At 52.5% G+C, this 14765-nt stretch overlaps 1 protein-coding gene across 1 annotated transcript in view; it reads right to left on the reverse strand.

Annotated features, from left to right (window-relative positions):
• Positions 1-205: 205 nt before the first annotated feature.
• Positions 206-14765, reverse strand: part of KCNK3 (potassium two pore domain channel subfamily K member 3) — a 72008-nt gene continuing 57448 nt past the window's right edge. The window contains exon 2 of the mRNA XM_039528432.1: positions 206-3139. Within this exon, the coding sequence (XP_039384366.1) occupies positions 2247-3139 (893 nt within the window). The 3' untranslated portion in view covers positions 206-2246. The remainder of the gene's footprint in view (positions 3140-14765) is intronic.

The raw sequence follows: 14765 nt of genomic DNA on the forward strand, positions 1-14765 counted from the left end.
ATTAGGAGAAGCAGCACTGCAGTTGGCAAAGTGAGCGCTTTCAGACAGTCCCTTTTCAGAACAGAACCAAATGTAAGGGGAGGCCACGGCAGCAGCTTCTTCGGAGCATCTTAGGGGGGAATTCTCCCCAGCCCAGCGATGTGCAATTCACATCCCTTTGTGGCTAAGACTCAGCAAGATGGATGGTTTCATTAGCCGTCCATGAGTAAATGGCTAGATACAGAAACTTGTCCACAACACCCACTCCCATTTCATTATTGCTTACCATGGAAGAGACTCAGACACGGTCAGCGACAGAGCAGACACACCCTTGTTCAGAACACAACAGGTTTATATTAAATAATAAACAGACGGGGTCAGTGGCTTTTATTTCCCAGGCTAGTCTTGCACTGGCTAGGGAGTCTCTAAGCTTTCCTGACATGGATGGATGCACTGGTTTGGTTTAGGGGGTGCTGACCCAAATGCAAGAGGAGGTACCTATCTCCTCATCTTCAAGGAGCTGTTGCAGCTTTCAACCTCCTCTCAGCTGTGATCTAGATGAAGCCACAAACCCGTGGTTTGATGAATAAGAAACAGTTAAAAAAGGAGCCCTCCTGGCCCAGATCTGATTTCCATCCCAGCCCTGCCTGGATCGGAGAGCTGCCTACGTGACACCCAGCTTGTTGTCTCAGACGCGGTGGCAGGATCACGTGCATAGGAATCTAAAAAGCTTCTGCCTAAGACCCTCTTAGCCTGATTTGCTTGGTGATGCAGCTGCGACTTTTAACCAGGATGCTTTGCTGCCCTGGAATCCCCCCCCCCTTTTTTTTTTCTGAATTGATGTTAGCAAATGATGTCGAGGGGCAGGAACAATGTTGGAGAAAGAATGAGCAGATGGGCCTTGGCTACTAATGCTCTTAGATCCGAAAGTCAGAGGTGGGAACCATCAAGAAGTGGGAGTGAGTTGATGTGACTTACCCGGGATAGGGTGGAAGGGTGGCAGCCAGAAAAACAGCCATTCTAGTTGGAAACATCGAATCAACTAAGTCTCCCCCTATGGCATGTAAGTTACAACCCACTCGGCCTTATCAATGTGTCAATGGTACCAGTGTTTCTATCACCTCTGACTTTGATCCACCAGTAGAAAACATACAATCCTTTCCAGCTGGCCTAAGAGCAGGGACTCGTCCCCGGCGCAGATGGATGTTGCCAGACCTCCCCGCAGGTTGCAGCAGAGTCCTGCGTCCCGTGGGATTTGAGACCAGCCCATGGGATTACAGAAGGACTATGTTGGGTGTCACGTCACAACGCCATTGACGTCATGACATGTAACGACGATGCAGCCAAGCGCCAACGTCATGGCGTGATGTGAAGCGGCAGACATTACAGTGTGAGCCGGTAGGCGGCCAATGCTAGGAAACTGGAAGTGCATCTTTTAGAGAAACACGGCGAAGATCCTGGGGAGGAGGCGATGGAAACGCGAAGAAGACCCCTGTCCAAGGCCCCCGAGGACATATCTTGAGTTCTGCTTGCTTCTTCGGCTGGGAATCTTTTGTGTGTGTAACTGACCGACCTGCACGGAAGGTACAAAGTTGGGAGTGTGCACAAACACACACGCACGTCCACACTCTTACAAGCTCCTCTTAACCTCCATTGCAGCTGCAAAGCTAATCCCAACGTGTCTGACGTCCCGGCGCGTCTGGCTTACCAGGACAGTGAAGGGGGGAGGTTACAAGCACAGCGGGGTGCACAGCCCATGTATTTATCTAGGGCAGGGTGTGGGCAGGGCGATGTGCTAAGAGGACACTAGGTCCACCTGTCAGTCCAGAGAGGTATAAATAGAGAGATGCAAACGGAGAAGGCTCTGCCTGCGCCAGAGCCATTCAGGTGCTCACCTCTCCGCCGGCTGTTGAAAAAGCTATCTGTGTATTCACTTCAAGTTTCACATTTCATGGAGTTGTTGCAAAATGATGCAAAAGAGTTTCTCAGTGAAAGGAGCATTAGAGACAGCTTACCAGCTTACACACATGTATCTCTCTCTCTCTATATATGTCCATATACCCATGCACAGACATACTCGGCTGCACGTACATTTGTGCATCCAACATACTCCCAGTCTATCGGGCTGTCCCTTTTGGTATTTGTCTGTTGAATGTGAATAAAATCTGAAGGTTTTTCTTCATCTGGTTTTGCTGGTCTCCATAAGTTTCCTCTCTATATTAAAAAAAGAAGGGTCCTCAGTGTTGTGTGTGCATTGGTGGGGGAAGTTACACAGAGCTGCGGCGCTTCATGAAGCCCTGCAAGGCCGAGAGGCTGTGGAGTCCCGTGGAGACGGAGCTGATGGCCGAGCGCTGGGCGTTGCAGAAGCATCTGTTGGATGGGGTGTCGGGGTAGCGGCTAGGCGAGGAGTGACTCTGCTCCACACACGTGTCCGAGGTGGACAGGTCCCTGGGGATGATCATAGGGATGGAGTACTGCAGCTTCTCCCGGCTCTTGTACCACAGACACGAGCACATGGACTGGAAGTGGAGCACCTCCGCGTAGACGCTGCGGAATCCGCCCCCGCCCCCTCCCCCGCCGCACCCGCCCACCGCGGTGGTAGACGAGGTGGTGTCCGTAGTGTGCACGCTGCTGGCCTGTCCGTTGTGGGTGAGCAGCGCTCGGTGCTCAGCATCCCGCTTCTCGTCCTCAGCATTCATGGTCATGAAGCGCAGCACCACCAGGTTGAGGAAGGCCCCAATGACGGTCAGCCCTGTCAGGATGTAGACGAAGCTGAAGGCCACATACTCGGGTTTGGTCTGCAGCGCCTCATCCTTCTGGAGCGCCACGTAGTCCCCAAAGCCGATGGTGGTGAGGGTAATGAAACAGTAGTAGTAGGCGTGGAAGAAGCTCCAGTGCTCGTAGTAAGAAAATGCCGCGGCCCCAATGCATAGGGTGCTGATGCAGGAGAAGAACCCAATGATGACCATGTTGGCCATGGACACCTCTGCCCGTCTCATGCCAAGGCACTTCTTGATGCGGTGCAGAAGGTATTTGACAAAGGTGTTGATCCTCTCACCCAGGCTCTGGAACATGACGAGTGTGAGTGGGATCCCCAACACAGCGTAGAACATGCAGAAGACTTTCCCACCATCCGTGCTTGGGGCCGCATGGCCGTACCCTACGGAGCATAAATACAAAGCACATTGTCTGGTTAGTACACTCCAAACACTACTCTCTTCCCATCTTCCCTTCCTTAGCTATTGTTCAGGGGTGTCCAGATTGGCCATACCAATGGGTTCCCCTAAATGCATTGGAGCAAACTACCAATAGAAGTGGTGGATTCTCCATCTCTTGATGCCTTCATGGCTGCCTTTTTGGAAGATGCTGTAAGTCAAACACAAGATACTGGGCTCAATGAAGACATAACTGGGTGAAATTCTCTGGACTTGATATACAGCTCAGGCTAGAGGATCTAACAGTCCCTTCTGGTCTTAAACTCTGTGACTCTATGAATCCTTTCTGCAGGATATTACTATTATTTATCTTGATTATGATAGCTCCTAGAGACCCCAACCAGATCAGGACCCCGTTGTGCTGGGCACTGCACAGTGACACAGAAAGAGGCAGTGCCTCTCCCATAGAGATTACAATCTACATGGACAAGACAAAGGGTGGGAGAAAAGACAAATGCTCAGCGCCCAGGACATCTGCTGCTGCGGTACTTGCAGCTTCTTCAAGGGATGATTAGAAATTGCTTGTCAACTGAATCCAACAGCAATAAAAACCTGCAGCTGATCAGCTTTATCTTCATCCTGCAGTTACAAGGAATAATTACAGATGGCTTTACAGACTAAGAGGATAGCATGACCTCAAAAAAGAAAAAAGAAAAGAAAAAGAAAGAACATATAAAGCCTATGACATGATCAAAAAGCCAGCAGAGGATCACAAGACCTGGGCTCTGAGAGTTTCACTGTCCTCTAGGGACTATACTGCCGCCTCTGGCTTGAAGGAGAAGACTTGCTAGTAATCAGTTGCCCTGATCCGAGATACGGGCCAGGACCAAACCCTCGAAGCTCACCATCCCTTACCCTTTGTTTGAATACTAGCTTGTCTTAGAACACAACCTTGAGAAATCACGTCAACTAACTTTAGACACAACACATCTTGCATCTCGGCAGGGGGTTAGACTAGATGACTCTTGTGGTCCCTTCTAACCCTATGGTTCTATGATTCTAACCTGGGGTGAAGCACTGGCCTGGTTGAAGTCAAAGGCAGAACTCCCACTGACTTCAGTAGGGCCAGAATTTCACCCACACGACTGGCACTCAGTGTGGATGGGTGCCGGGACATTTAACATCATGTCAGTGGGTGGTGGTCAGGTTAACTCTATGGTTTTAGTAGGCTTTACCCATGAGCAGCTGACACAGTGTTAAACATCACGGTGCCTGTCTACACTGACAACAAAGTCATATTTAACCTCTTAGGTAACATGACTTTGGAAGGTCATGACCTCATTGTCTAGTGAAGACGAGCAGGAGCTTGGATCCAGATTTGGGTCTGAACTTGGCATTTCACCCCTTTACTAACACTGAACTGAACCCCTGGATCTAAACATCCCCCCAAATGCTGGAGAAGGGCCCATCCGGATGACTGGGGATGGCTCACTCACTAGTTACCCTGTTCTGTTCATTGCCCCCATAGCACCTGGCACTAGCCACTTTCAGAAGACAGGATACTGGGCTAGAGGGGCCATAGGTCTGCCCCAATACGGCCATTCTAATGTACTTCTTGTCCTACCTTCAGTGGACATGGAGAACAATCAATCCCCATCCTCTCTATAACAGCCCAGAACATGTGAGGACTGTTCTCAGGTCCCCCCCAACCCTCTTGTCTCAAGACTAATCAGGCCCAGTGTTTTTAACCTTTCCTCAAAGGTCAGGTTTGCTAAACCTTGGATCAGTTTTGTTGCTCACCTCTGGACTCTCTCCAGTTTCCCAAAGTGCGGCACCCAGAACGGGACACAGTGCTCCAGCTGAGCCCTCCCCAGTGCTGAGTAGGGCGGGGCACTTACTGCCTTCGTCTAACGTACGACACTCCTGTTAATACACCCCAGATGGAGCCTTTTTCACACCTGCATCACATGGTTGGCACATGCTCAGTTTATGATCCACTGTCACCCCCAGATTCTTACAACACCCGTAAGTTATGGCAGAACAAAGCCAAGAAGTGAGCGGGCCATTGAGATGCCTGTTTCTGAGGAGGTGGGAGGAGGGCTGGTAGAGGAGTTTGAAGGCAAGCGCGATGGAAAAGGGACGCTTCCCCCAGGCATGAGTGAAGGCGTGAGAGTGTGTGTGAGAGGAAGGGATGGCGAGGTGCAGACCCAGCAAGGGCAGGAGCGGGAGGAAATGAGACGGGTGACGTAAAGCGGGTGGGGGAGGGGTGTCTTCAAGGTGAGGCTGAAGAGCTGGAGACGAAGAGTCAGGGCTGCAGCAGGGTGAGAAAGGCACCAGCAGGGTGGGTGGCCAGGCAGGAAAGCCAGAGAGAAGGTTAAACTGATGAAGGCAGGAGACAGCCAATGGTCACTTCTGATAATCATGATGGTCCCCTCTGACCTTAAAGTCTATGAGTCCTTGACTCTAACCATGGAGTAAGACAAGGGTGGGGAAAAACTCCATTAGCTCAGCACGGTGTCTCTCCATCCCCCCTTCTCCTGCCTGCATCCTGGCTCCCTTGAAATGCCCATCAGTTCCTCTGACAGCGAGTTCTCTGGAGCAGGGACTGGCACCTCTGTTACGTGCCCAGACAGCCTCTAACGCATGGGAGCGCTGCTCCTGTCTGGGGTTCCTGGGCACTGCCTCAGTGCGAATCTGGAGCAGTCGGGGGCACCCGTGCAGTGCCCCCAGGGATAGAACGTTCAAGCAAAGCCCCGAATCCATCTGGATTACAATGAATCTGTTTTCTGCACAGTACAAACCACGTGCCAAATTCTGGTAAAAGGCCTTATTCCTTATGTCTGCCGCCTGATTATCTGTATCTAATGGAGCCTGGGGGAAGCGCGCTCGACTCACAGAGTTGGCAGGGATCAAAGAAACCTGGTAACAGCCTGTTTCTTCCTGACTGGATACCCTGGTTACTGGTCTCTGCAGAAGCCCAAGACAGACCCCCTCCCCCTGTTTATCATGCTCCCAAACAGCCTGGACACCAGGCACACAGAGAGGGAGCTGCAATTGAACAAGGGTTTCCTGCACCCATATCATGCCCTGAGGGCCTAACCCAGCCAAATGCAGTTAAGTGGACTGATGAGTGTCAGAAAGCCTTTACCCAGCTTAAGGCGATGCTCATGTCGGACCCTGTATTAAGGGCCCCAGACTTTGACAAACCCTTCCTAGTTACCACCGATGCATCTGAACGTGGGGTAGGAGCGGTACTAATGCAGGAAGGACCGAATCACAACTTCCATCCTGTCGTGTTTCTCAGCAAAAAACTGTCTGAGAGGGAAAGCCACTGGTCCATCAGTCAAAAAGAATGTTACGCCATTGTGTATGCCTTGGAAAAGCTACGCCCATACGTTTGGGGCCGGCAGTTCCAGCTACAAACTGACCATGCTGCGCTAAAGTGGCTTCACACCAACAAGGGAAACAACAAGAAACTTCTCCGCTGGAGCTTAGCTCTCCAAGACTTTGACTTTGACATTCAACACATTTCAGGAGCTTCCAACAAAGTTGCTGATGCACTCTCTCGTGAAAGTTTCCCACATTCAAGTGGCTAAAAACTGTTCTTAATATGTTTTCATGCTTAGTAGTCGATGTAATAGTGCATGTGTTTTATTACTCTGGTTGTTTTACAGTTCTAGGAGGAAATCGCCGCCAGTGGATCCCACTGTGACGATTTGGGGGGCGTGTCATGAATAGTTAGTAAAGGGTTAAAGCATAGTGCCTGGTGGGCACCTGACCTGAGGACCAATCAGGGAAGAGAATTTGAAACTCCTAGGAGGGAACTTTTTCTCTCTGTTTGGGGGGGTCTTTGTCTTTGGCCGTTTGGAGTTCAAGAGACCAGATGAGTTAATCAAGTCCCTACAAGTTCCACCTTTCTGAACTAATTTCTTCTAGTCAAGATAGTGAGTATTAGAAAGATACTTTGTGTCCTTATCTAATAGTCCTATGTTTGCAAATCTGTGTGTTTGTTATTGATTATTCTTAATTCTGCTTGTACTGGTTGTACTGAGAAAGAGAGAGGATTCTCTCCAGAACTTAGCAAGGTTATACCCTATGAGTGTCCAGCTTGGACTCATAGAGATTCTGTATTTTCTTTTTGTTCTCTTAATAAATTCTTTTCTTTTCTTTGGACTTGGTTAATTCCTTCCCTTGGGAAATTCAGGAGGAAGTGGGCTGCTTCCCTGTGTGTAGAGATTCATGGCGTTTGAATCCAGGCATCTCTGTCTCCGGAGCAGGCTGGAGAGGAAGAGGGGAGTTTCCTCCTGAATTGATCTGTGTTCCCAGGAGTGTCTTTGAAGGAGACAGGGAAACAGGGAAATTGACCGGGTGGTGGCAGCCAAAGGGGAGACCTACCCTAGGATTTTAGGGTGGGGGGATACATGCGGGTCCTCACTTTGAAACCGGCCAGTTTCAAGTGAGGGTAGACCCATGACAGGGCCTTTCGGCTTTCTCATTACGTCAGAGCTAGCAAGGGCAGGACGGAGGGAGCGGCTCAGGGGTCTGCGCTGCAGGTTTCAACTCTTGGAACCACAAGGTGGCTTGTCCCCATGGGCTGGACGGCCTGGGGCTAGGCCAAGCTGAGTCCAGAATGAGCCCCCCACCCTGAGGGGAATCGGGCACTTGGCCATTAAGAGAAGCAGGTGGCTGCACTAATGAGGGAGAGGTGATGAGGCCCAGGAGGGAGGTTCTTATCCAGGCAGAAGCTCAGCCCAAGAATGAAAGCTGGGGTGGGGAGGGTGACTCCAAGCTGAGGGAGGACAAGGTCTCCAGGCAGAGAGCCCTGGGAGAGACCCTGACTAAGCAAGGAGGAGAAGGAAGAAGAAGCTGAGAGTCTGGGTAGAGAGGTGCCTGGGCGAACTGCAGAACAGGTGGAGGAATCATAGAAGAATAGACAATTACAGTTGGAAGAGACCTCGGGAGGTATCTAGTCCAACCCCCTGCTCAAAGCAGGACCAAACCCAACTAAATCATCCCAGCCAGGGCTTTGTCAAGCCTGACCTTAAAAACCACTAAGGATGGAGATTCCACCACCTCCCTAGGTAACCCATTCCAGTGCTTCACCACCCTCCTAGTGAAACAGTTTTTTTAACATCCAATCTAGACCTCCTCCACTGCAACTTGAGACCATTGCTCCTTGTTCTGTCATCTGCCACCACTGAGAACAGCCGAGCTCCATCCTCTTTGGAACCCGCCTTCAGGTAGTTGAAAGCAGCTATCAAATCCCACCTCACTCTTCTCTTCTGCAGACTCAATAACCCCAGTTCCCTCAGCCTCTCCTTGTAAGTCATGTGCTCCAGCCCCCTAATCATTTTCGTTGCCCTCTGCTGGACTGTCTCCAATTTGTCCACATCCTTTCTGTAGTGTGGGGCCCAAAACTGGACACAGTACTCCAGATGTGGCCTCACCAGTGCTGAATAGAGGGGAATGATCACGTCCCTCGATCTGCTGGCAATGCCCCTACTAATACAGCCCAATATGCTGATAGCCTTCTTGGAAATAAGGGCACACTGCTGACTCATATCCAGCTTCTCGTCCACTGTAACCCCTAGGTCCTTTTCTGCAGAACTGCTGCCTAGCCATTCAGTCCCTAGTCTTTAGCAGTGCATGGCATTCTTCTGTCCTAAGTGCAGGACTCTGCCCTTGTCCTTGTTGAACCTCATGAGGTTTTTTTTGGCCCAATCCTCCTATTTGTCTAGGTCACTCTGGACCCTATCCCTACCCTCCAGTGTATCCACCTCTCCCCCCAGCTTCATGTCATCTGCAAAGGATGGAAGAGTGGAGCCAGCTGTTCAGTAGAGGGACCCGGAGTAGAGGGTGATCCTGAAGGGGAGGACATGAGATGGTGACCCAACTGAGGGGGCTGAGTCAGCAGAAGTCACAGCACCAGAGGCACCGTCCACGGGGCGGCCCTACAGAAGGGACAGAGCTGCCATGCCATGCCTGGCCATGTGGGGGTGGCTAGCGGTGAGTGGACTCGTTTACCGTTGGCTAGTGGTTGTCTCCCACCCCAGAGTTGGCTGCATTTCAGTGGTGCGGTGCATATGTAGCTCCAGAGTTGTGTGGAGATGGAAGGTTCTATGGGGTGAATTATCAGAGGTGCTGAGCTCCTAAACTCCCATTGAAACTGTGGAATCGGGACTGGTTTGAAAATCAGGCCGTAGGTGCCTTTAAAGTGTCATTAACAGAACAGTCCAATGGCGGCAGGTTACAGCTCACCTGCCTCAGGGCATAAGATCGCAACCAGTTCAGATCAGGAAGAACTTCTCCGCACTCTGACAGGGCTGCCCTCCTTACTGGTATCTCCCACGCAGCCCTGTCACTACCAAAGACCGAATACCAGACTAGATGGGACCGTGATCGGATCTGATGTGACAGATCATCTGATCCGGTATTCCAGAAGACTGGATGGGCTGGGCCAATGATCTGAGGCAGTTTTGCAAGGGGCGGGATACCAGATAGTCTGATCTGGTTTGTCTGGTCTGAGGCCCGGAACCTCGGCTGACATCTAGGGGGTGTCGCTCCCGTGGCTTCAGCGGAGCTGTGCTGAGATCCACCAGCGGAGGATCTGGCTCCTGAAGCCTAAATGAGCCTTGGAGCGAGACCCTGTCTCGCGCTGATTTCTCTCTTCAAAACTTCGTTTTTATTGCAAAGCTCCGGGAACTGCAGACGGAGCTTTGATAGCCAGATCAAAAGGCCATTCCCCTTCGCTTCCGTAAATACCTCCGCGTGGAAACCTTTCGGAACACCCACCAGTAATGCATCGCCACAGATCCCAACGGCTACCCCATGGCAGCAGCCCAGGAGGGGAAGGGAGGGACTCCTTTTCCCTTCTCCCCCAGCAGTGGAAGCACACCAAACTCACGACAGGCAGCGATGTGTCAGGGCATCGGGCGAGGTCCTGCAGTGCTGAGAATAACGACCCCCCACGTGTGGGGACGGAATTGTGTATCCATTACAGCAGATCTAGGCCAGGGCTAAAATAACCCCCTCCTGCTTCCGCAGCTCCTGGGGCTCTGATCCTACGGTGGTTGAAATCAGCAGGAGATTTGTCATGGCTGGGCATTCAGTCACTCCCGGGCCCTGATCCAGAGAGGGGCTGAGCACCCACAGGTCCTGTGGACCTGAACGAGGTGCGTGGGCAGCTCAGCCCCTCTCTGGATCAGGACTATAAACGATCAGGGATGGGGAGGGTGCAGCCGACTCTCCAGTTCTGTGCAACGTCTAAAAAGTTGTATCTTTGCAAACTACGGGGTTTGGTGACGCACTCCCCGCCCCGATCTGGGCAGACAGGGATGTGGGTGTGCGGAACCAAAGCAAGGGCTGGCTTGTAGCTGGGCTTCACTTTGTCGCCCAAGCTCCGGAGTTCGGGGGGGAGGTTCTAGACTCGGGCCCAGCTCGAGCGTGATGTGCGAACCGGAGGGCAAACAAATGGAGAAGCTGCTTTTCCTGAGCTTTGTGATTCCAGCCGGAGAGCCCTTCGTGCCAGGGCTTTAGGGCAGCAGCGGGGAACCCAAGCCAACCTCCGAGCTGCTGTGAGTGGTTGGCCCTCAAGTGAAATCGACAGCCTGGCATCTGCCCCAGCCCTGAACTGCCGCCCCCCCCGCCACAATTTCCCTGGAGCCAAAAGGAGCTAGAACCTCCAAAGTTTCAAGTTCTGCTCTAAATCCAGATCCCACCATTGTCTACTGGGTCCTAGATTCTTAGGCAGGGAAGGACCAGGCGTTCATCTAGTCTGATCACCTGCACCTATTACATTTCACCAAATGTCGCCCCTTCGTCCAGCCCAACAGACTGTGCTTGGCTAAAGGGTCTTCCAGAAAGGCACAGGCGGCCCGTGAACCCCACTCTTCAGGGAGGCCAGCCCCCCAGCCCCACCCCGTCCACCCGAGACCCTGCCCATACCCTGCCCCTTCTGCCTCCCATCGCCCACTGGAGCCCCGAGCCCTCCTGCCCCCTGCGTGGGTGGGGCCATGGCCAGGGGTAGGCCTGGCCTATTGTATCCGGGCGCCACCCATGCAGAAGGGCATCCCGTCTGGATCTGCAGACGGCAAGAGATGAGACTCCACCGCTTCCCTTGGTCCCATGGCTAATCGCCTGCACTGGTAAAGATTTGTGCCTAATTCGAATGTCTTGCTTTAATGTCCAGCTTTGGCCCTTTGTTCTGCCTGTCTCCGCTCGGCTAAAGAGCCTTTTTATAACCAGCATTTTCTTCCCAGCAGGCCCTTCTCCACTGACCAGGTCACCTCTCAATCTCCTTTGACTGAATCCTGTTCCTTGCACCTCTTGGCGGAGTGTGAGGGCCACCTTGGGGTGCAGCCGGCCAGAGGGTGGGTGGCCACCACCCTGCCCCATCCTTATACGGGAAGGTGGCAGGAGCCTTGTGCGCGTGGGGAACAGATGCTGCATCTGCCGTCCTCAGCACTCTGTGGGCAGACCCCTTGGCCCTCCTCCCTGCATGCCCCCACCCCATGGCAGTGGCTTGTAAGACCACCAGGGAGGCCTGAGTTAGACACACGAACACCCCCCATCGCAGCATGGCCCAGCTGGCTCTGGGAGAGCTCTGCAGGTGGCCCCTCCGGCACAGCTCTCGGGTCTGATTCAGCTCAGGATGCGCACGGTGCAGCCCGGGGGTCCCCAGCAGACACTTGTGTCTCAGGCCTGCAGGAGGGAGACTCTGCAAAGCCAGCTGCCCGACGCACACAGCACTCCCCATCCCAGCTGCCATGGCCTGATGCATCACCCTGCGAGCTGGGAAGCAGTGGGGAGGGAGGGGATGCGAATGCCAGTGCTCGCCTCCCCCTCCCATAGGCAGCTTGTCCTCATTAGTCCCCAGTCTGCAGGGAGCTCTGTCAGTTTGCTAACTGCAGAGAAGCAGGGAACGCGTCAGTCACCGTTAGCTTAACAAAGGGAAGTTTAAGGGGTGACTTGATCAGTCTCTAAGTACCTACGAGCGGAACAAATATTTGATAATCGGCTCTTCAATCTAGCACAGGTCTAACAGGATCCAATAAATTGTAGCTAGACAAATTCAGGCTGGAAATAAGGGCTAGGTTTGTAAGAGGGAGGGTAATGAATCTATGGAACAATTTATCAGAGGGTTAGCAGGGACCGCAAGTCTAACCCTGCCAAGACGCAGGATTTGTTGGGTCTAAAGCATCCAAGGCAGATGCTCTCCAGCCTCCTTTTGAAACCCTCCAGCGAAGAAGCTTCCACAACCTCCCCAGGCGTCTGCTCCATTGTCCTGCTGGTCTCACAGTGAGGGAGTTTTTCTTGAGATTTAATTTAAATCGGCTCTGCTGGAGTTTGACCCCACTGCCTCGCCCTGCCCTCTGTGGCAGGAAAGAACAACTTTTCTCCATCTTTTTTATGGCAACTTTCAGGTATCTGAAGACTGCTATCGCGTCCCTCCTTAATCTCCTCTTCTCCAAGCTAAACATACTCAGTTCCTTCAGCCTTTGCTCACATGCCTTGCATTGCATCCCTTGGATCATCTCTGCTGCTCGCCTCTGGATCCTTTCCAGTTTCTCTCCATCCTTTCTCCACATTGGTGACCAAAACTGGACACAGTACTCCAGCTGAGGCCTGACCAGTGCCGAGCAGAGGGGTACTATCACTGCCCGTGACTTGCATTTACCAAGGGTTGTGGTGGATTCTCCATCACTGGCTACCTTCAATTCAAGGTCAGCTCTTTTTCTACAAGATCTGCTCTAGAATGATTGTGGGGCACGTCTCTGGCCTATGCTATAAAGGTCTGACTAGATGATCACAGTGGTTCCTTCTGGCCTTGGACTCTAAGAAATTTGGACTCTAAGATCATTAGATTGTAAATTCTTTGGGGCAGGGACTCTCGCCTATTTTATGTATGTACAGCATGTAGCACAAAGATTCTGATCGCCACTGGGCCCTCTAGGCGCTATAAGGAAAAATACAGAATACACCATGCAACTAACAGGTGGCATTGTCCAGTGGCTAAAACACCAGATTCGCTTTCCTGCGACCTGGGTTCCATCCCCACCACTGACCAGCTCTCTGACTTTGGGCCAGCCCCAATCCCCAGCCTGCCCAATATTGAATGCCTCTTCTCCACCCCACCCACACCTCGGCCAGTTCCCCTGCTGCCTGGCCGGGGGAACGGTGCCTCCCCAGAGCGCTTGCAGCTGTGCAGGGCTCTGGCAATTCCTGTGTGAGCTGTTAGCGGAGAATGCAGTCTGGCGTGCTTCCTGCCACTATATTTATAGTGCTGAGTTGCTCAATTATTAAATACTTCGACAAATATGTTCGGAATCAAAGCTGAAGTCGCGTTCACCTACGTGTGAAAAACATTTTGACGTGACATCGTTCTTTGCAAGGGCCCTGAGATAATTTAGCAGCCTCTTGTTTTTGAACTGTAATCTGCACAGGTAACTCCCCCACCCCAGTCTATCTGGTTTCCATATTCCCCAGCCTATTGTGTCATCTTATTTAACCCCGAAAGAGCTGCACTCTCGCTCGCTCTCGGGCACCATAAAAGAAACGGGAGGAAACCTACGATCGCCCCGGCTGCCCAGTTTTGACAATACTCTGCACATCTTGCAGGTCTTTGAAAAGGTTAAAGAATCAGACCCAAACAAGCTGAAATCCCCATTTTGCATATGGGGAAACTGAGGCAGGGAGCAATTCAGGCACCTAAATCACCTAAAGAGCCTGAAATCAATGTGGGAGTCAGGCACCTAAATATCATGGTGACTCTGGACGCAAGTGACTTGTCTAAGGTTGTCCAGGGAGTTGGTGGCAGGGCCCAGAATAGGACCCTCGGGTCTCTTGCTTTAGCCATAAAACCAACCTGCCCTTGAGACACTCAGGAAAGGGGACTGCACTGCCTGGCCTGCCAATTTCAGCAAGAATTGTGGAGTCCAGGACTCCTGAAGTTCTCTGACTTAGCGAGGTCACAGGTAGATTCCTTGAGTCCAAGGCCAGAAGGGACCAGTAGATCTGGTCTGACCCCCTGTATAACACAATCCATGACCGCCTGTTGTACACCCTTGTGCTCCACCGGAGTCAATCGGGTGGGGGCCCGTGCAAATCTAGCCCAGGTGAGTAGTAGCACCCAGCAGGTGTGTCTGTCCTGGGCACTGCTCGGGGGTGGGGGTGGTGGGTGGGGGGCTCTGTCCATTTCCTAATGGGCTGGTGCCCACATCACCTAACCCCTGGTGACCCGGCCAGCCAGGACCAGCACTGATGGGCCAGCCTCAGCAGACAGGCCAAAGGTGGGATGGGCCCTGGAGACCAGCCTGCCAGCCAGGGTTGAGGGATGGGACAGAGTCACAAAAAGCCGCCGGCCAGCGAGAGCTCCGAGGCTGTGGAATCGTCTCCTCAACTGGGGAACTGCAGGGACGTTTCTACCCAGCCTGGCCAGAGCCCTGGAGAACAGGGCCCCATGCTGCACTAGCCCCGGGGAGCTGGTATAGATGGGACCCGAGCGGTGCTGGGAGGTGAGCCCTACTCTGTGTGCTGGAGGCCAGGGGCGGGAGGGGATGCGGGGTGGGGAAGGGGCAGGAGGTGCCAGTTTGCTTTAGGGGCGCACCCCTCTCATTCAGGCCAGCAGAAATC

This window comes from Mauremys reevesii, linkage group 3, assembly GCF_016161935.1.
Source record: "Mauremys reevesii isolate NIE-2019 linkage group 3, ASM1616193v1, whole genome shotgun sequence".
Lineage (NCBI taxonomy): Eukaryota > Metazoa > Chordata > Testudines > Geoemydidae > Mauremys > Mauremys reevesii.